Here is a 17,174-nt window from a genome sequence, read left to right as displayed (position 1 = left end):
GAACCTGCCTGTCAACACAAGAGACATTAAGAGACATGGGTTCGATCCCTGGCTCGGGAAGATCCCCTAGAGGAGGCATGGCAACCCACTCCAGTATTCTTGCCTGGAGAATTCGATGGACAGAAGAGCCTGGTGGGCTGCAGCCTATAGGGTTGTAAAAGAGTCGAACATGACTGAAGTGACTTAGCACACACAAGCCTGTAATAATAAAATGACTAGATTTGTAGCTAACAATCAAATAAGAAATATACGAAAAGAATATAGAATCTACCTGGATCATAAAAAGATTAGACGTATCTCAAAGACCAAATGTATCTAAAAGATTAGATGCTTCTATCAAATGGCAAAGGAAATTAGTTTCAACCAATTCAGAAACTAAAAAGGATTACAGTGGAAGGAGGGACTGTACAAGTGAAACAAATATACAACACTGGGGATATAAAGCTTTAGGTTAAATTATATCCCAAGGCACTGATGTGGGTTCTCCCAGCAACAGAGTCCAAGATCTTATTATACTTTGGCTTAGGCAAGAATCATAGAAGTACACAGCATACATGTTACAGGACCCTAATCTATTAAGAATCAGACCTCTTAACCCAGTCACTTCTGCTCTCTGAAAGTGTAAATATGACTTCTTTAGCTGGCTGACTTTAAAACTCTAGAACACAGAAATAAGCATATTGACCAACAAGTCTAGCCCTTAGTATACTTGACTAAAAAAGTATACATGTTTTGCTTTCAGAGAAAATCAGTTTATAAACTGTATGACAAAAACTAAATTCTAAGGCATTTCAAACAACTGCTCATTATTAAGCACTTGACACTTGAGCCTTATATCTAGGCCCATGAATTATTCAGAAGTGCTTTTACTTCTAAGTGTATAGGGTTTTGATACTCTTTGTGGTTCTGTCTAATTATATTCCACTGCAGCCAGAAAAGGTATTTTCTCTATTCTAGGTATTTGTCATGATTTTGCTTTTCCCCTTGGTAAATACTTTCACTTTCATAAATGCCCCCTATGTGCTTGAAAAGAACTGCATTTTCTAAATGTTCAAAGAATTCTGTCTGTAAGATGCTTGTTAATTCTATCATTCCTATTCCTGTTTCATCTACCTGATCTATTAATTACACAGAGAGGTATGTTTAAACTTAAAATTCCCTGTCTGACTCTGTATTTGTCAATTTCTTCTAACAGTGTTTTTTTGCTTCTACATTTTGAGGCTATACTGTCAGGCCCATAAAAGTACATATTTACACCTTCCTGGTGAATTTCCTTTTAACATTACATGAAGACTATCATTAAAAATGTCCAAACTAAAAAAAAAAAAAAAATGTCCAAACTAAAAAAAAAAAAAATATCCAAACTTTCTTTTGACTGGTAACCAAGCAATCTTCCTTTTGGTTGATGTTTGCCTGATTAGTCTTTTTCTATCTCTATATTTGTTAACATTTCTTATTCTGATGCTTTAGACATCTTCCCTGGTGGCTCAGATGGTAAAGAATCTGCCTGCAATGCAGAAGCTCGTGGTTCGAATCCTAGGTCGGAAAGATCCCCTGGAGAAGGGAATTCTTACCCACTCCAGTATTCTTGCCTGCATAAACCCGTGGACAAAGGAGCCTGGCCGGCTACAGTCCACAGGGTCGAATGGGACATCACTGAGTGACTAACATTTTCACTTTTTGTATCATTTTTGAAAGCATGTATCTAGATCAATTTTTCCCAATGTGGAAAATCTCTCAATTGATGTTTTCATATTTTCACTACTGTTACTTTTTATTTATTCCTAGTAGCCTATACTGGACTCTCTACTTACCAGGGCCTTTATTCCCCCAACTCCTTAGCTTCCTTCTACTGGATTTTCCTCTTTTTCCCTCTATTGCTTTAGATGCTCAAATTCTGTTCTTGTAATAAATTACCATTCATTAATTTAAAGATTATGTTCAATTTTTAACATACATTTTTGACAAAGCTCAAAATGATCTTCAACCTCCACTAGAATATAAGAATTTTAATGCTATAATGCCAATTACAGCCTTCATCTATTATTTTGTTTCCATGTTTTTTCCTGTATCATTTGCTTCCACTGTAAAAACTCTAAATGTAATCATTTTAATCTTCAAAATCCCAGTCAATACTTTTTTATCTACTGCATTTACTTCCTCTACATTTTTTTGCATCCTACTCCTCCCTTCTGGATTTCTTTTTATGAGTTCCTTCAGTAAACGCCTGAAAGTGGTACTGTCTTTTATCTGGATAAAAAATTCAAGGTCACACATTATTTTTCCTCTAAACTTCAAAGATCACTTCAGTATTTAGCAGCTTCTTAAAACTTTTAAGAAATCTACCAATCTTACCATTTCCCTGTTTCTTCTGCTAGGTTTGCTATTGGTATTTCATAAATTCATAGTCTCACATTTATGTATGAGTATGAACTGACTTTTATGTCTCATGTTTGAGACTACTGCTTCTTGATCCATCAATTTTGGAAAATTCTCAACTATCACTTACCATTTTCTCCTTCTCAAACTCAGATGTATATCAGAGCTTCCCAATCTACTTTCCACGATTTTTTTTTTTTAAACTTTCTGACTGCACTCCAGACCATGTGGGATCTTAGTGCCCCAACAAGGGATCAAACCCACACCCTCTGAACTGGAAGCGCCAAGTCTTAACCACGGGACCACCAGGGACAGTTCCTCCCAGATTCCCTAACTTCTCAATCTTCATTTTAACCTTCTGAATTGAATCCCGGGTAATTGCTAATTAAACCCCATCTATTTCCTACCTCACTAGTTATTTCTTCCAGCTAGGTCTATCTGCAATTCAACTGAGACACTTTCTCCACCTCTAGAAGTTACACTTGGTTCTTTTTCAAATCTATGTAACCTTTTTTCAAGTCTTGGTCTTAGGGCTGATTCCTTTTTAGGTTTTCAATAATTTTAAACCTTTAATACTCTTGTCCAAACCATCTAATTAGGGGTTCAAATACCATTTGTCACTCATTTCGGTGAGCTGTTTCCCAGAATTCTGCAATGTATTACTGTGAACTGCAAGGTTTTTCCCATAAAATTCCTAGTGATCCAAACCCTGAAATTTACTCAAAAAAGGTTTTCATTTGTTTCTACTAAGAACCCCAAGGTTATCAGTGCCAGTCTAGAACAAACTTTTACATTAAATTTCTTGGCTTGAGGTTTCCTGGATCTCATAACTAGTCTAAATGTACACTGAAACTATGAAGCCCAGTTCCCAGGTTACAAATTCTTGGAAAGACTTTTTTCCCTCTTACTCAAGGCCCAGGTTTGTTATCTCCTATGCTGATACGAAGGTTTTTTCCTAGTTCATTCTTTCACTGAAGATACAGTCCTTTAAACATCCAAGGTTTATGTAAGAGTCTCAGTTCCCACTACAAGGCTCTAAAGGTCTCAAGACTTCATCTCCTGTGCTTAGTTACTTGAGCAATAAACTCAACTCTCTGAATACTGTGACCTACACCCTCCTCTTCAGGGAAACTACCAAGTCAGCTCTATGCCTACCATGCTGGCTTCTACTTCACTTCTGGCAGCAGAAGCCCACCCTTTGTTTTATGTTAAGCTCCCGCATTTTTAGTTATCTGTAGACAGAATATTTGCAAGTTATCTTAGTCTGCACTATTGCCAAAAGAAGTACCTTGACTTTGTAACTTTTATATGTGTAAGTGATTTCAGATTTGACTTTAACTTAAAAGGTGTCAGCTAATATTTATCTGAGAGTCTGACTCACAATATTTACAATTCTGACTTATTGATTATGTACACACTTATTTTACTAGATTTATAAATCTGTCTTGTCAGGCACCTAGAGTGGTTGAGTCAATTTGATAAATTTGTAAGTATAGTTTGCAATGTTTAACAGATTTACCTAAACTGTTTGTTTAGGAGGGAGTCTGCTCTTTTAAATTTATTAACTTGAACATTCATCAAGAATAAGTCAAAAACATCACTCCTATTTTTATATCAAGTCAAAAGTATTATTTTTATACACAAATTGCAAAATCTAACACTAAGTAGACGTTAATTCTAAATTTAGTAGACTTAATGTAGAAACAAGCAAATTACTAAATAGCTCCTTTTGACATGAAAAGTCAATTTCAGTATTAAAAACATTCAAATTACCAAACAACAAGGATGTGTACTGTCTTGGTAATCTTGAAGAGCAGTAATAATGCATTAACCAGCTCACACACTATTATGACACGCTGAAAATCCTAGATTTTGCCAACAGTACACCTCTAAAACTTAATTTTCCATAAAGGCTACCCAGTCCTACAAAAATAAGCCACTGCTTTAAACCAATAATCACATCAAAAATCAAGACAGGTCAATAGTTCCTAATGAGAACTATATCCACTGAAATGGTAAATTTCTCCCTGAAGGTAGAAGAACCTTTTAAATCATAGAGGGGTTTCACACCCTCCTTAGAGTGTGTTTACATGTTCTTCTGTGGAACTTTACCAGACTTCATTCCAAATTATGCACCTAATTAAATATACCCCAACATCTACTTCGGGGTAAGAAGTTACTTCTCACCTGAGCAAGAATTAAAGAGATTAATTCTGTGCAATTAATACCCTCTTACATCAGCTATCTTTTGCCCCTTTCCCCAAAAGATCAACATTCTGATTTAATATCCATGTTAATATAAGGAATGTTTATCATTCCTCGATCCAACCATTCTTGCTAACATGGTCTCCTCTTAGCCTGCCTTCTTTTTGTCACACATTTCCACCCTTCTGCAAAACTGGATTACTTGGAGAAAAGGGGTTGTTTTTTTCACTATCAACAGGTTCTCCCTTGGGAAAAAAAAATGTAAAATACTCAGCCAGCTGTCATTTTCATCCCAATCACCTGGCTTTCAGGGACGTGTTCTGCTTTTCCACCTCTTATGACGGTTTCTAGTAAGTGGAAAGCTGAGTCTGTCTTTGCAGCCTGTGATGTACCCAACGACAGAGGACCTTGTGTGGCACCTAAGAATGCTAAATCAAGGGCAGATCTGGGTTTGAGGAAGAATAGATATATGTGTATCTATGGTTGAGTCCCTTTGCTGTTCACCTGAAACTACCATAACACTGCTAATCGGCTATACTCCAATACAAAGTAAAACGTTTAAAGTCTGAATTAAAAAAAAAAAAAGAGCAGATCCACCTCCCAGACTGTATATTCTGCTTTAGCAGGATCTAAATGGGCTGTCCTGATGAGACCAAGGCCTTTGTCTCCTCCACACAAGGAGTCGGGGGCGGGGGGCGGGAGGCGGGGGGGTGGTCCCCGAATCATTTTAGGTGCTTGGTAGAAGACTGCGTTTCCTTTCATTTGTATGTTTCAACATAAATGCAACAAGCATCTACACGAGCCCATTAATAATAGACAAGGCTCACTTTCAAGCTCGTGAGGAGACAACTTTAGAGGGTCTGAGAAGATGACAGAGGAGGGTGAACAGGAAGCTGAATTAGATGCAAACACCCCCAACTCGAATCCGGGAGGCTACTACATGAATGACGACATGTAGGATTTCGTGTCAGGCAACATCCTTTTAAAAAGGGCTCCTAGAGCATCAAGGCCCGCACCTGATGAATGGGTGAGTCAGGAAGGCCCAGCTCCACTTCACGGATGGGGAAAGTGAGGGACGAGACGGCGAGACGACTGGCCTGAGGCCTCGCTGAAAGATCTGAGGCGAAGCGGAGAACCAGAAGCACCGATTCTCTCCGGCTGATGCTCTAATCACGGGCTCCCCCCGCCCCTACGATGGCGTAGCGGCCTCCGCCCCCACCCCGATTCACACACCCTCCCCCGGGGGCGGCACGTCGCCTCAAGTTCCAAGGGCTGGGTCTAGAGACAGGGGGCTCGAGGCACTCCCGCCGAGATTTGCAGACGGAGAGCGTTGGGAGCGTGCGTCCCTTCAGTCCAACATGGCGGCGGCCGCGGCCGCCCCCCCACCCCAGCCTCCCTCAGGGCCGGAGGCTTCCCTCGGGGCCCTCCGGTGGGCGGGAAGACGGCCCAACCCCGCCGGGCCCCTTCTCGCCGCTGCCGCTGCTCGCTGAAGAAGTCACCTACCCGACATGACTAACGGCCGCGGCGTGAAGCCCCCACAGCCCGCAGAGAACAAGGTATACCAAACCCAGTCGGCGCGGCGGCCGGAGCTGTAGTGAAGGCGGCGCGGCGCGCTGGGCTCGACTGCGGGGCCTCGGCAGCCAATCAGAGGGCAGTGGGCGGTACGACAGCGCCGCGACTCCAGGGGTGACTCTGTGCTAGGACCGGCCTCCGAACTCGGAGGACTTCAGAATCCCTTCCAGTTCCCCCCTCCGTGGACGGTACCATTATTGAGAGGGAATTGAGGAGAGGAAGTACCAATGCGGCGATCGGGATGGGGGTGGAAGCTGAGCCTACCCGCTCGGTCCTGATTACAGTCTTGTTTCTCACTTGACTTGATCTAATATAAATCGAGGTTAGGAAGCGAAAGAGAAAGAGGCCTTATAAACATAGGTTATATGGTTAGAAAAGGCCTTTCTTTCGCTCAGATTTCGAATGGTATGCCCTAGTTCAGTAGGTTTTGGCTGAGCACTGCTTGAACCACCTGGGGGCGTTGGAAGTTGCTCCCAGAAGGAAAGTCCTGACGGACCAAGTCGCCTCCCGGTTAACTACCTTGTCGAGTAACAGACTACGAGGTGATCCTGGAACAAACGTATGCCTTAAAATAACACACAACGGGGACTCTTGTGGCGGTCCGGTGGTTGGAACTCCGCGCTTACAATGCCGGGGTCGCGAGTTTGATGCCTAGTGTGGGAGCTAAGATCCCATGTGACATGCTGCGAGGCCAAAAGACTGGGGGGAAAAAATTCACACACAAACTGAACCGTGAGGATGTGTCAGGGTGAGGAATCGAGCTTTAGTTTTGAGTTCTAGGATAATAACTAATTCTAATTGTCAGGCACCTTGCATCATCTCATTTAATTCTCACAATTGACTAATGAAATACTGTTCCCACCTTACAGACAAGAAGGCAAAATTCACTTGCCCTGAGTCGCACAACTGATAAATGGCCAATGTGGAATTGGAATCCCGGTAACCAGACACCACTGCCCGTGCGTCTGATCATTCTGTTGTACAGGCTCGAGGGGGCTCGAGGGGGCTCCAGCTCTCCTAAGTGAAATGAGTCTGTGAAAGCTCAGGGAGCACACAGTACACTTTCTCCAAAGACGACGTGACTTCTGAGCAAACTATAGACGATGACTAGAAGCCAGTCACTTCTCTAGAAGGGAAAAGTGCTTTTCACTAGCTATGAAGCAAATGATTCAATATGTTTGAAGTTTACCGGCAAGGGGGGTGTGGTAGGAGATGAAGCCAGAAGAGTAGGGGGCTAAAGAGCTGAGATCTTGTAAAGTTCATTAGAGTTTGTGCTTTATCTTGAAGGCAGTGGGTACCTCCTGACAGATGATTTTAAAGGAAGATCAGATTTGCATTTTCAGGCTGCAATAGGAAGAATGTATGGAGATGAGAGGTGCCTAAAAGCAGAGAAACCAATTCGGTGACCAATGGAATAGTTCTGGTCAGGGATCATACTGGCCTGGACTTAGGTTTTAACTGCGGGGATGGAGGTGAGTGAAAAGATCCCTGACATACAAAGGTACTAGACTGGGCAAGATTTGGTGACCAGTTTGAGTGGGGAAAAAAGCGAGAAGTCCTGGGTAAATTCCACACTGAACAGGTGGATAGGTAGTCATTCACTGTGTGATAGGAAGCAGAAGGAGGAGCATGTGGGGCTGGAGGTGGAATGATATGTTCAGAATTACTCCCTTCAGGGCTCTCTTGCCTTCTGAGATGGCCCACAGTCTGTCTGTGGAGTGTGTTTCTTTCTAAATAAATCCACTTCTTATCTATCACTTTGTATCCAAATTCTTTCCCAACGAAGCAAGAACCTCAGATTCATCAGGATGGGCAAAACCAGCCAGGAGAATTCAGGGCTAATTTTCAAGTTCGAGTTCCTCATGCTTATCACGTTGGCCTGTGCTGCCATGACATCATCTTCTTCATCATTAGGTGACTGAAGGTCATTGGAAGAGGGGCAATGTCACAGTCCAAGGGAATAGTGCCTTTTTCACTGGCATCTATGGCATATGGAACTTGTATGTCTTTGCTCTGATGTTCTTCTATGTGCCATTCCATAAGAACTATGAGAAGACCAGTCCAATGATTCAAGCAATCTCAGGCGCTAAAGGATCATCTGGATTGGGATCACACAACAGAGAACAGATGGACAAAAGTACTTTTGAAATAGTTAGTGCTAGAGACCGCTGTGACCTTAGAATCTCAAGACAAACGCTGCCATTACTGTTAATATTTGGATGATAAATTCTTGTTGTAAAAGAAAAAAAGAGAATTTTTGCCTTCAGGTAAAAAAAGGAGGCAAGAGGTCATCTTTATTCATTATGCTGAATGTGAATGTGAATGTGAGCTCAGCTCTGGATGTGGAGGGTCACAGAGCTCTATAGACAGGTTCAAATAAGCAAGGTTAAAGGAAAAAAATAATCTTTTTTTTGAAAGACTTTTTACGTGGACCATTTTCAAAGTATTGAATTGTTACAGCATTGTCTCTATTTTATGTTTTGGTTTTTTAGCCATGAGGAGCCACGAGGTATGTGGGATCTTAGCTCCCTAACCAGGGATCGAACCCACACCCCTTACAACAGAAGGCGAAGTCTTAACCACTGGACCACCAGGGAAGTCCCAGGAATAAAAATTCTTTCATGACTAAAAACGATGTAGCCATTCAGTTTATATATCAAGGAAGGTAACCCAGAGGAGAAGTCAGGGAGGAAAGAATTGGGTTATTGCTGGTGGGGAGAGCAGAGGACAGGACTTCTAGATTTTTCTTCCTCTTTTCAAATTTTTTTAGAATTGAAGTATTTTAAGATATGGATAGGGCTTCCCTGGTGGCTCAGTGATAAAGAATCCAGCTGCCAATGCAGGAGCCACGGGTTCAATCCCTAGTCCAGGAAGATCCCACATGTCAAGGAGCAACTAAGCCTGTGAGCCACAACTACTGAGCCTGTGCTCTAGAGCCGGGGAGCCACTTCTACTGAGCCCACGTGCCACAACTACCGAAACCCGAGTGCCCTAGAGCCTGTGCTCCGAAACAAGAGAAGCCACCGCAACGTGAAACCCACGCACCACAACCAGAGAGTAGCCCCTGCAGGCCTCAGCTAGAGAACAGCTCGTACAACAGCAAAGGCCCAGCACCGCCAAAAGTTAATTGATTAATAAAAATTATTTTTTAATCCACTTTAAGTCTAATTTTTTTTTCACTTTAAGTCTAATTTAAGAAGAGATGGATATACAAAAATTGTTGCTCATCATGGACCCCTTACATTTGTACCACGATTCATGCATGCTTGCATTCATGCATTCTTCTCTCAGCTGCCATCTCCTGAGGTCTACTAAGTGTCAGGCCCTAGAAGGCCTAGAGATAGAGAAACAGAAAGCAAGGCAACTCCTGTCCTCCAGGAACTGCTTTCTCAGAAGAGGGACAGCAAAACCTGTGATTCCAGTCAACTACTGAATGTCCTAGAATTGGAGGGTGCAGAGGCTCTGAAAACACAGAGGAAGACCACCTAGCCCATGTGAAGTGTGAAGGGGTGATGAAAGAAGGCTTCCCGCAAGAGATGCTTCCTAAACTGAGCTTTGAAGAAAAAACAGGAATTAACTGGGGGCTGTATATCAGGAACTGGCAGAAAGGGCTGTTATTTGCAAACACCAGGGAAGAGCAAAGTTCTGGGAATTCTAAGTGATTCAGTCTGGCTGGTCTGCGGAGTTGCAGGGGTGGGGAATGGTGATAAGTGAAAGAAGTAGGCAGAAGCCACATCCTGAAGATCCTGTGTGCCTTGTGGAGGAGTTTGGATGTTAAATATAAAACAATGGGGAATTTCTGAGAAATCTAATCAGAGCAGTGACATTTAATTTTTTATATATATCCATTATTTCTTTTAATCTGGACAGCCCTGTGAAATAGATATTGCTGATATGCACATTTTGTAGACTGAACACTGAAGCTTGGGAAAGTGAAATTCGTTACCATGTTCACACAGTCAATGAAGGACAGAAGCAGAGCTCACGACCAGGCCTTTGGGCCAAACTCATTGTTCTTCTTACAGTGTCTGTGGTCAGAGAACTCTGTGAAACAGAGAACTCCTCCCAGCTTCGCATTGTTCTGGGGCTTCTTTCCAGGGGTTCTTCTCTAATGCCAACAGACTCAAGATTGACTCCTGTACCCTCCTGCCTTCCAGGCTTTTGCCTGAGGATGATTATCTGCAACAAATTTTAATCCTCACTCTGTGTATCTGCCGGCAGATTCTTTGTGTATTTAGGGGGCTTCTCAGGTGGCACTAGTGGTAAAGAACCTGCCTGTCAATGCAGAAGATTTAAGAGATGTTGCTATTACTCCCACTTCAGATACATGACTGAAGCGACTTAGCATGTACACTGTACTTAGGGAAGACAGCAGGTCTTTTCACGCATCAGCATTTAGCAGAATGTATCTGGGAAGGTCTTAGTACTGTGTCTGTTTCTGCCTGATCCATTCCTCGGGTCCTCATTTGGGGAGTTGAATACTGCAGGCTGGTTTCAATTTTAGAGTTTCCTTTAGGTGGCAGCTTCAGTTAGAATGGTTAGTGAGCATCTAGGTGGGAAATTAGGTAGTAGAAAGAAGGGAGGATCAGAACTTCCCTGGTAGTCCAGTGGCTAAGACTCCTTTCTGAGTGCTATTTCTCCTCCCTCATCCCCCGCCTTCTCTGTCTGCCATAGGGGGTGTCTCTCCAGAGACCCAGTTTCCCTTGATGACCCTGGCTCCTGGGCTCCTTCCCTTCATCCCTCCAACCTATGGCTGGTAGAGTCTTCTTGCTGTTGGTCGTTTCTAAGTTGCCTCCACCCAGTCTGGCTTTCCAACCCTTCCAACACTGGAATAGAGCCTTGCAGGACCCTGCAAGGACTGTGATTTTACTCAGGATGAGAAGAGAAGCCAGTAGAGGGGGCCATTTAGCAGAGGGTCAACAGGATCTGACCTGTTTTACCAGGATTACTCTGGCTGCTATCTGGAGAACAGACTAGCTGGCAAGAGAGGAAGCAGGGAGAGATTATTACTCCCACCAGAGTAAAAACCAGACCACAGGATCCTTTGCCACTTGTGAAATCCTGTGGAACTCACAACTGTACCACACAATTCAAGGCTTGCCTGCCTGCTTAGAGGCCAACTTGTTCTGTCATTGGGTGGCATCGTTCATCTCTGAACACCCCCGGTACCTCATACAGCACCTGAAACAGTAAACACCCAAAAAAGTGTGTGTGTGTGTGTGCGTGTGTGTGTGTGAGAGAGAGAGAGAGTGAGAGAGGGAGAACTTGTATTGAATGAATAAATAAATGGCAAAAAAAAAAAAAAAGTGGTATGGTTTATCTACAAATTCCCCAATCTCAAAAACCAAGTCTACGGCTTTCTTACTTCCCCACAGAGCACAGAATAAGTGTTCAGTGAGTATTCGTTGAACACTCTAGGCCTGCTCTGTGCCAGGGGTCGTCATCACCCACAGCCCACACCTCCAACCTTCCTAGAGAGCAAACTCCCTCCCACAAAGATTAGGCTGACACTCCAGAGCAGAGCCTGGAGGTGGGTACGTTTCTTGTGAGTGACTGGCTGCCTTGTCCTCTGGACAGAGGTACGTTTCTTGTAAGTGACTGTCTGCCCTGTCCTCTGGACAGAGGCAGGCCCTTCCTGTTTGGGGTGGAAAGGAACCAGACACTTTCCTGTTAGCAGGTCTTTTAAGAAAAGCCACAGATGCCAAACAGGTCCTGACCCGGCCTTTCAGGCCAGATGCCTGGCGGTTAGACGGCCTTTATGTGGAAGGGAAGTGGGGCACATGGCCAGATTGGCCAGGCTTTTATTGTGTTCCTGGCAAGTCCCCTGGGGCCTGCTGTGAGTAAAAAAACAAACCAGAAGAGTAAACCATGATGAAGGTTAGAGTTGATGGTATGACTCTGAGCCAGAAAGCATTTGGGAGGGAATGTTCACGTTATTGTCCTGTGGCAGGACAGGCTTGTGTGTATCTAGTGGCTATGAGAGCATCTGAGTGTGAAACCCGTGTGAAGAACACATGCATGTCCACTTATGTCCATACCGCCAACCCCCACCACCTGATAAAATTGAACAGCTATTAATTGTCTAGTTGGGCTTCCCTGGTGGCTGAGACAGTAAAGAATCCTCCTGCAATGCAGGAGACCTGGGTTCAATTCCTGGGTTAGGAAGATACCCTGGAGGAGGGCATGGCAACTCACTCCAGTATTCTTGCCCGAAGAATCCCCATGGACAGAGGAGCCTGGCGGGCTACAGTCCATGGGGTCACGAAGAGTCGAACAGGACTGAGTAACTAAACACAGCACAGTACAGAAAAGGCAGGAATTATTATTATGCCCCCCCCCCTTTAAATTTTGGCTTTACTGGGTCTTCTTTGCAGTACACTAGCTCTCTAGTTGTAATTGCAGCACACAGGCTTAGTTACCCAGCAACATGTGGGATCTTAGTTCCCCACCTGACCAGAAATCAAACTTGTGTGCCCTGCATTGGAAGGTGAATTCTTAACCACTGGACCACCAGGCAAGTCCCCTATTGTCCCATTTTTAAATGGCAGACATTCAGAGATTGGTTGATTTGCAAAGGTCAACAGAGTGTGAAAAAAGGCAAGATTCAAACCCAGGTCTGTGTTGCACAAAATTTCTTGCTTCTTCCAGTCCCTTAGGATCATGACATGTGTGCGTATGTACAGGCAATTAGAAAGGCAGGTATACTCTTGAATATGACCCAGGCTGATGAGACACATCCATCTGTGTTGTAAAGAGGAAATTTATCTTCCAGAGAAAGAGGGGGTTGCTAGAAAGTCAGGGCTTCTAAAATTGACTCACAGCTTAAAATACACAGAGGTCAGTAAAGAATCTAAATTATCACAGTTAAAGTCCTCACAACTCTGGGAAATGCATCCTCTTGAGTTCTCCTAAACTAATCTCACATCCTCATTATTCCTCTGATTATACCTATTATTGTGGTTTTCAGAGGTTGATCACTCCATTAGCACTTTTCTCCGGAGCCCAGAATTCCTTCTGATGATATCTGCTTTGTGTTCTGCACACTTCCTGGGAAGGAGGAAGGGACAGAGACAGGCTGACTGTTTCTCATATTATGAAAAGAGAAACTGAGGCCCAGCGGGGCCTCTTCCAGGTCCACACATCCTGACTGGTTCACAGGGTCCCGATCCGGAAGAGGACTCGATGGCCAGCTGCTGCCTTCTGACAGGGAGGAAGGAATGGCCGGCCGGCCCCAGCATGAGTTCCTCAGAAGTCCTGTCTGCTCTGGGAGGGCTAGGAGGCACTGTGGACCTAAAATGAGCCTCAGTCCAGGGAGGGGGGATGGAAGTAGCTCTCCTTGAAGAGGAGCTATTGGAAAGGACTAGTTGGGTCAGGAACCTGCTCAACCAAGATGGGAGGGAGGGAATGAGAGAGCCAGAATCTGGGAAAACCTGGAGCTGTTTTCCTCCTTTTTCTTTTAATATTTATTTGGTTGTGTGGGTCTTAGTTGTGACCCACGGGGTCTCCCTGACGTCATGGGGGATCTTTCTTTGTGGTGCCTGGATTCTCTAGTTACAGGGCGGGCTCAGTAGTTGTGCTGCATGGTCGTGGTTGCCATGAGGCATGTGGGATCTTAGTTCCTCCCCTGCTTTGCAAGGCAGATTCTTAATTACTGGACCACCAGGGAAGTTTCCCTGTTTTCCTCTTAAACATTGGATTCTAGTATTTAGTGATCTAGTAGGTCTGGAGTAGGGCTCAGGAATCTGAATTTTTAACAAGTGTCTCCAGATGATTTAATGCAGGTGTCCAAGAACTGCATTTTTAAAAACCAAAATCTACAATCGACTTTAATGTATATCCCTAAGTAAGTTGTTTTGTTTTGTTTTGTTTTTTTGCCACTTGGCATGCAGGATCTTTGTTCCCTGACCAGAGATCAAACCGTGCCCTTTGAAATGGAACTAACCACTGGACTGCCAGGGAATTCCCACGAGTTCCACTTTATAAATTTGAACTTGAGGCAGGATAATATAGTGTTTAGGGCCCAAGATCTGGAACTATATTATGCAGGTTTGAACCCTGGCTCCATTGTTAGATTTGTGATCGTGGACAAGTGGTATAATCTCTCTGTGTCTCATCTTCCTCATCTGTAAAATAAAGATGCTTGTGTGAGTAGCTATCTCATAAGGAAGCTGAAAAGATACAATGAGATGATTTATGTAAGGCACATAGCACATACATGGTACATGTTAATTTCTCAGCAAGCATTAGCCATTATTATTTGTTCCAAATACTTCCCACCTCCACCCCCACTCCCACCAGAGGAAGAAATAATGGTATTGGATAAATAAATGGTCTTGTCACCAGAGTATTATTTTGGATGATTTTGATTCATGCTTTAAGGATTCCTGTTCCAAAGCCATTCTCCTGCCATCACTCTTCTGATACCCTTGCTATGAACACTCTCTTTCCAATAAACTGCCCTGCCTTTCTCATTTTCCTTTCCCCCTCAGTCTCCCTCTCACATGGCAAACCGCCCTCCTTCATACCATCCAAAGTGTCCTCAAGATGTGTCCTGGAAAGTAAAAACATACGGCAAATCCATTGTGGAGGTGTATATGCCCCTGGATTCCTGAAGATCATAGAATGTGGTGCTACGAGATCTATGAGCAAGCTTCAGAGGCAGATGGGGAACTGAACTTCCTGCTACCCAGGTACTAACACACTGTCTTTCTGGGAAACAGACATATCCCACGCAAAGGCATAGTTGACGCCCAGATGGATGTGGGGGTAGGGGTGGAATGAAACTTCTGCACAAACTCTTGCAAACATTGCCAAGTCTGATGGCATCTCCAAGTGACCACAAGCAGAAGTGCAGTGGGGAGAGGTGAGGATGAGATTAATTAATCCAAAAAAAAAAAAAAAAAAAAAGAAATAATCCAACCAAGGATACCAAGGGAGAGATTTCCCTGGTGATCCAGTGGCTAAGACTCCATGCTCCCAATGCAGGGGGCCCATGTTCAATCCCTGGTCGGGGGAACTAGATCCACATGCCACAACTAGAGTTCAAATGCCACATCTAAAAATCCCACGTGCCACAATGAAGATAGAAGATCCCACATGCAGCAACTAAGACCTGGCACAGCCAGATAAGTAAAAATATTTTTTTAAAAAAATTTTAAAGACACAAAGGAAAGCAGAGGAAGTCAACTTCCAGATGCAGAAGTGGTGCTAGTATTCAGGTCTCTGGACAAGGCTAACCTGGGATGCAGAGGAAGCAGGGTCAGCTCTCCATGTGGCTGAGCCTGTCTCCTTCCAGACCTTCAGCCTCTGGAGAATGGCTGCTTCCTGCCTTCCCCTCTCCTGCCAGTGCAGCTGAAGGGAGGACCCCAAGGATGTGCTGGAGGAAGGGATGGCAAACATTCTGCCTGGAGAAAGAATTGGCAAACCTGGTGTTGATTCCAGCTGGGCCGTTGGTGTCCTTACCAACTGGTGCTCCTCAGAGCTTCTTCCCCCAAAGCAAAGCCACATCTGGTCTATGAAAGTCCATCTGTTGGTCAAGGGCACCATATGCCATGTCATAACTGCAAACTTCTAACACTGCCTCCCACACACTCTCTAGGACTGTCAGATAAAATAGAGGACACCCAGTTAAACCTGAATTTCAGATAAATGACAAACGCTTTTTTAGTATAAATGTGTCCCAAATATTGCATTGACACATCATTGTGGTTTTTGTTTAGTCGCTTAGTCCTGTCCAACACTTTTGTGACCCCATGGACTCTAGCCCACCAAGCTCCTCTGTCCATAGCATTTCCCAAGCAAGAATACTGAAGCAGGTTGCCACTTCCTTCTCCAGGGGATCTTCCTGACCCACGAATCAAAACCCCATCTCCTACATTGTAGGCTGTTTCTTTACCGATGAGCCACCGGGGAAGCGTTCAAATATCATATATATATATATACACACATATACATATATACATATACATATATATATATATATATATACACACACAGACACATATATGGAATCTAGAACAATGGTACTGATGAATCCATTTTCAGGGCAGCACTGAAGATGCAGACAGAGAAAAGACTTGTGGACACAATGGAGGAAGGTGAGGGTGAGACAAACAGAGAAAGTAGCATGGAAACATATACATTACCATATGTAAAATAGGTAGCTAGTGGGAATTTGTTATACGACTGAGGGAGCTCAAACCGATGCTCTGTGACAACCTAGAGGAATAGGATGGGATGGGAAGTGGGAGGGAGGTTTAAGAGAAAAGGGACATATATACCTATGGCCGATTCATATTAATGTATGGCAGAAACCAATACAATATTGTAAAGCAATTATCCTTCTACTAAAAATAAATATTTAAAAAAAGAAACCAAAAAATGACTTGTTAATCTGATATTCACGCTACCCTTCTGGATTTAGCAACCCTTCTAAATTCTGAACCTTTCAGAATCTTCCTCCCCCAGGTTCACCCCAGGACTTTGCCTGAATCGGTTCTCTGTTCGTTCCTTAGCAGAGAACATTGACTTCAGGCTGCCTGCTCTCTGAGGGTAAAACCCAGGCCTTTGTCCATCATCTCCGTTCCAGGTAGATATGCTCCCTACAGATGTGCACAAGGGCACCGGCCAAGAGTGAACATGAATTTACAAAGAAATCCGCCCTCAACTCTTTGCCTCGCAGGGCCCGCTCCCGGAACTGTGAACCATTGCGGGAGTTTTTTTCTTACTGATCTACCCGAGGAACTCTTGCTTCTAATTGGTTCGCCCAGAATCAGCGCGCCTTCTTCATTGGCTGGTTGGAAGGTGGGCGGGGCCAATCTCCAAACAGTCCGCCCACAAGAACTCAAGTTTCTAAGTCTACTGAAGGAAATTTTAGAATCCTTCCATCCAAGTGGCCTCTTTTTCTAAATTCAAAGTGTTAGTTGCTCAGTCATGTCCAACTCTTTGTAATTGCCTGGACCGTAGCTTGCTAGACTCCTCTGTCCATGGAATTCTCCAAGCAAGAATTTTTACTGGAG

General features: G+C 43.8%; 1 protein-coding gene across 3 annotated transcripts in view; it reads right to left on the bottom strand.

Annotated features, from left to right (window-relative positions):
- Positions 1–6,205, bottom strand: part of TAF15 (TATA-box binding protein associated factor 15) — a 29,052-nt gene extending 22,847 nt beyond the window's left edge. For 2 of the 3 annotated variants that reach the window (XM_065908796.1, XM_065908797.1), the window contains exon 1: positions 6,088–6,205. In XM_065908796.1, the coding sequence (XP_065764868.1) occupies positions 6,088–6,094 (7 nt within the window). In that variant the 5' untranslated portion in view covers positions 6,095–6,205. Of the gene's footprint in view, positions 1–5,600; positions 5,697–6,087 lie in introns of those variants that run through there. The other variant, XM_065908798.1, reaches the window with a different exon arrangement.
- Between the last annotated feature and the right edge of the window lie 10,969 nt (positions 6,206–17,174).

Source organism: Muntiacus reevesi, chromosome 18 (assembly GCF_963930625.1).
Source record: "Muntiacus reevesi chromosome 18, mMunRee1.1, whole genome shotgun sequence".
NCBI lineage: Eukaryota > Metazoa > Chordata > Mammalia > Artiodactyla > Cervidae > Muntiacus > Muntiacus reevesi.
This window is presented reverse-complemented; position numbering and strand designations above follow the sequence as displayed.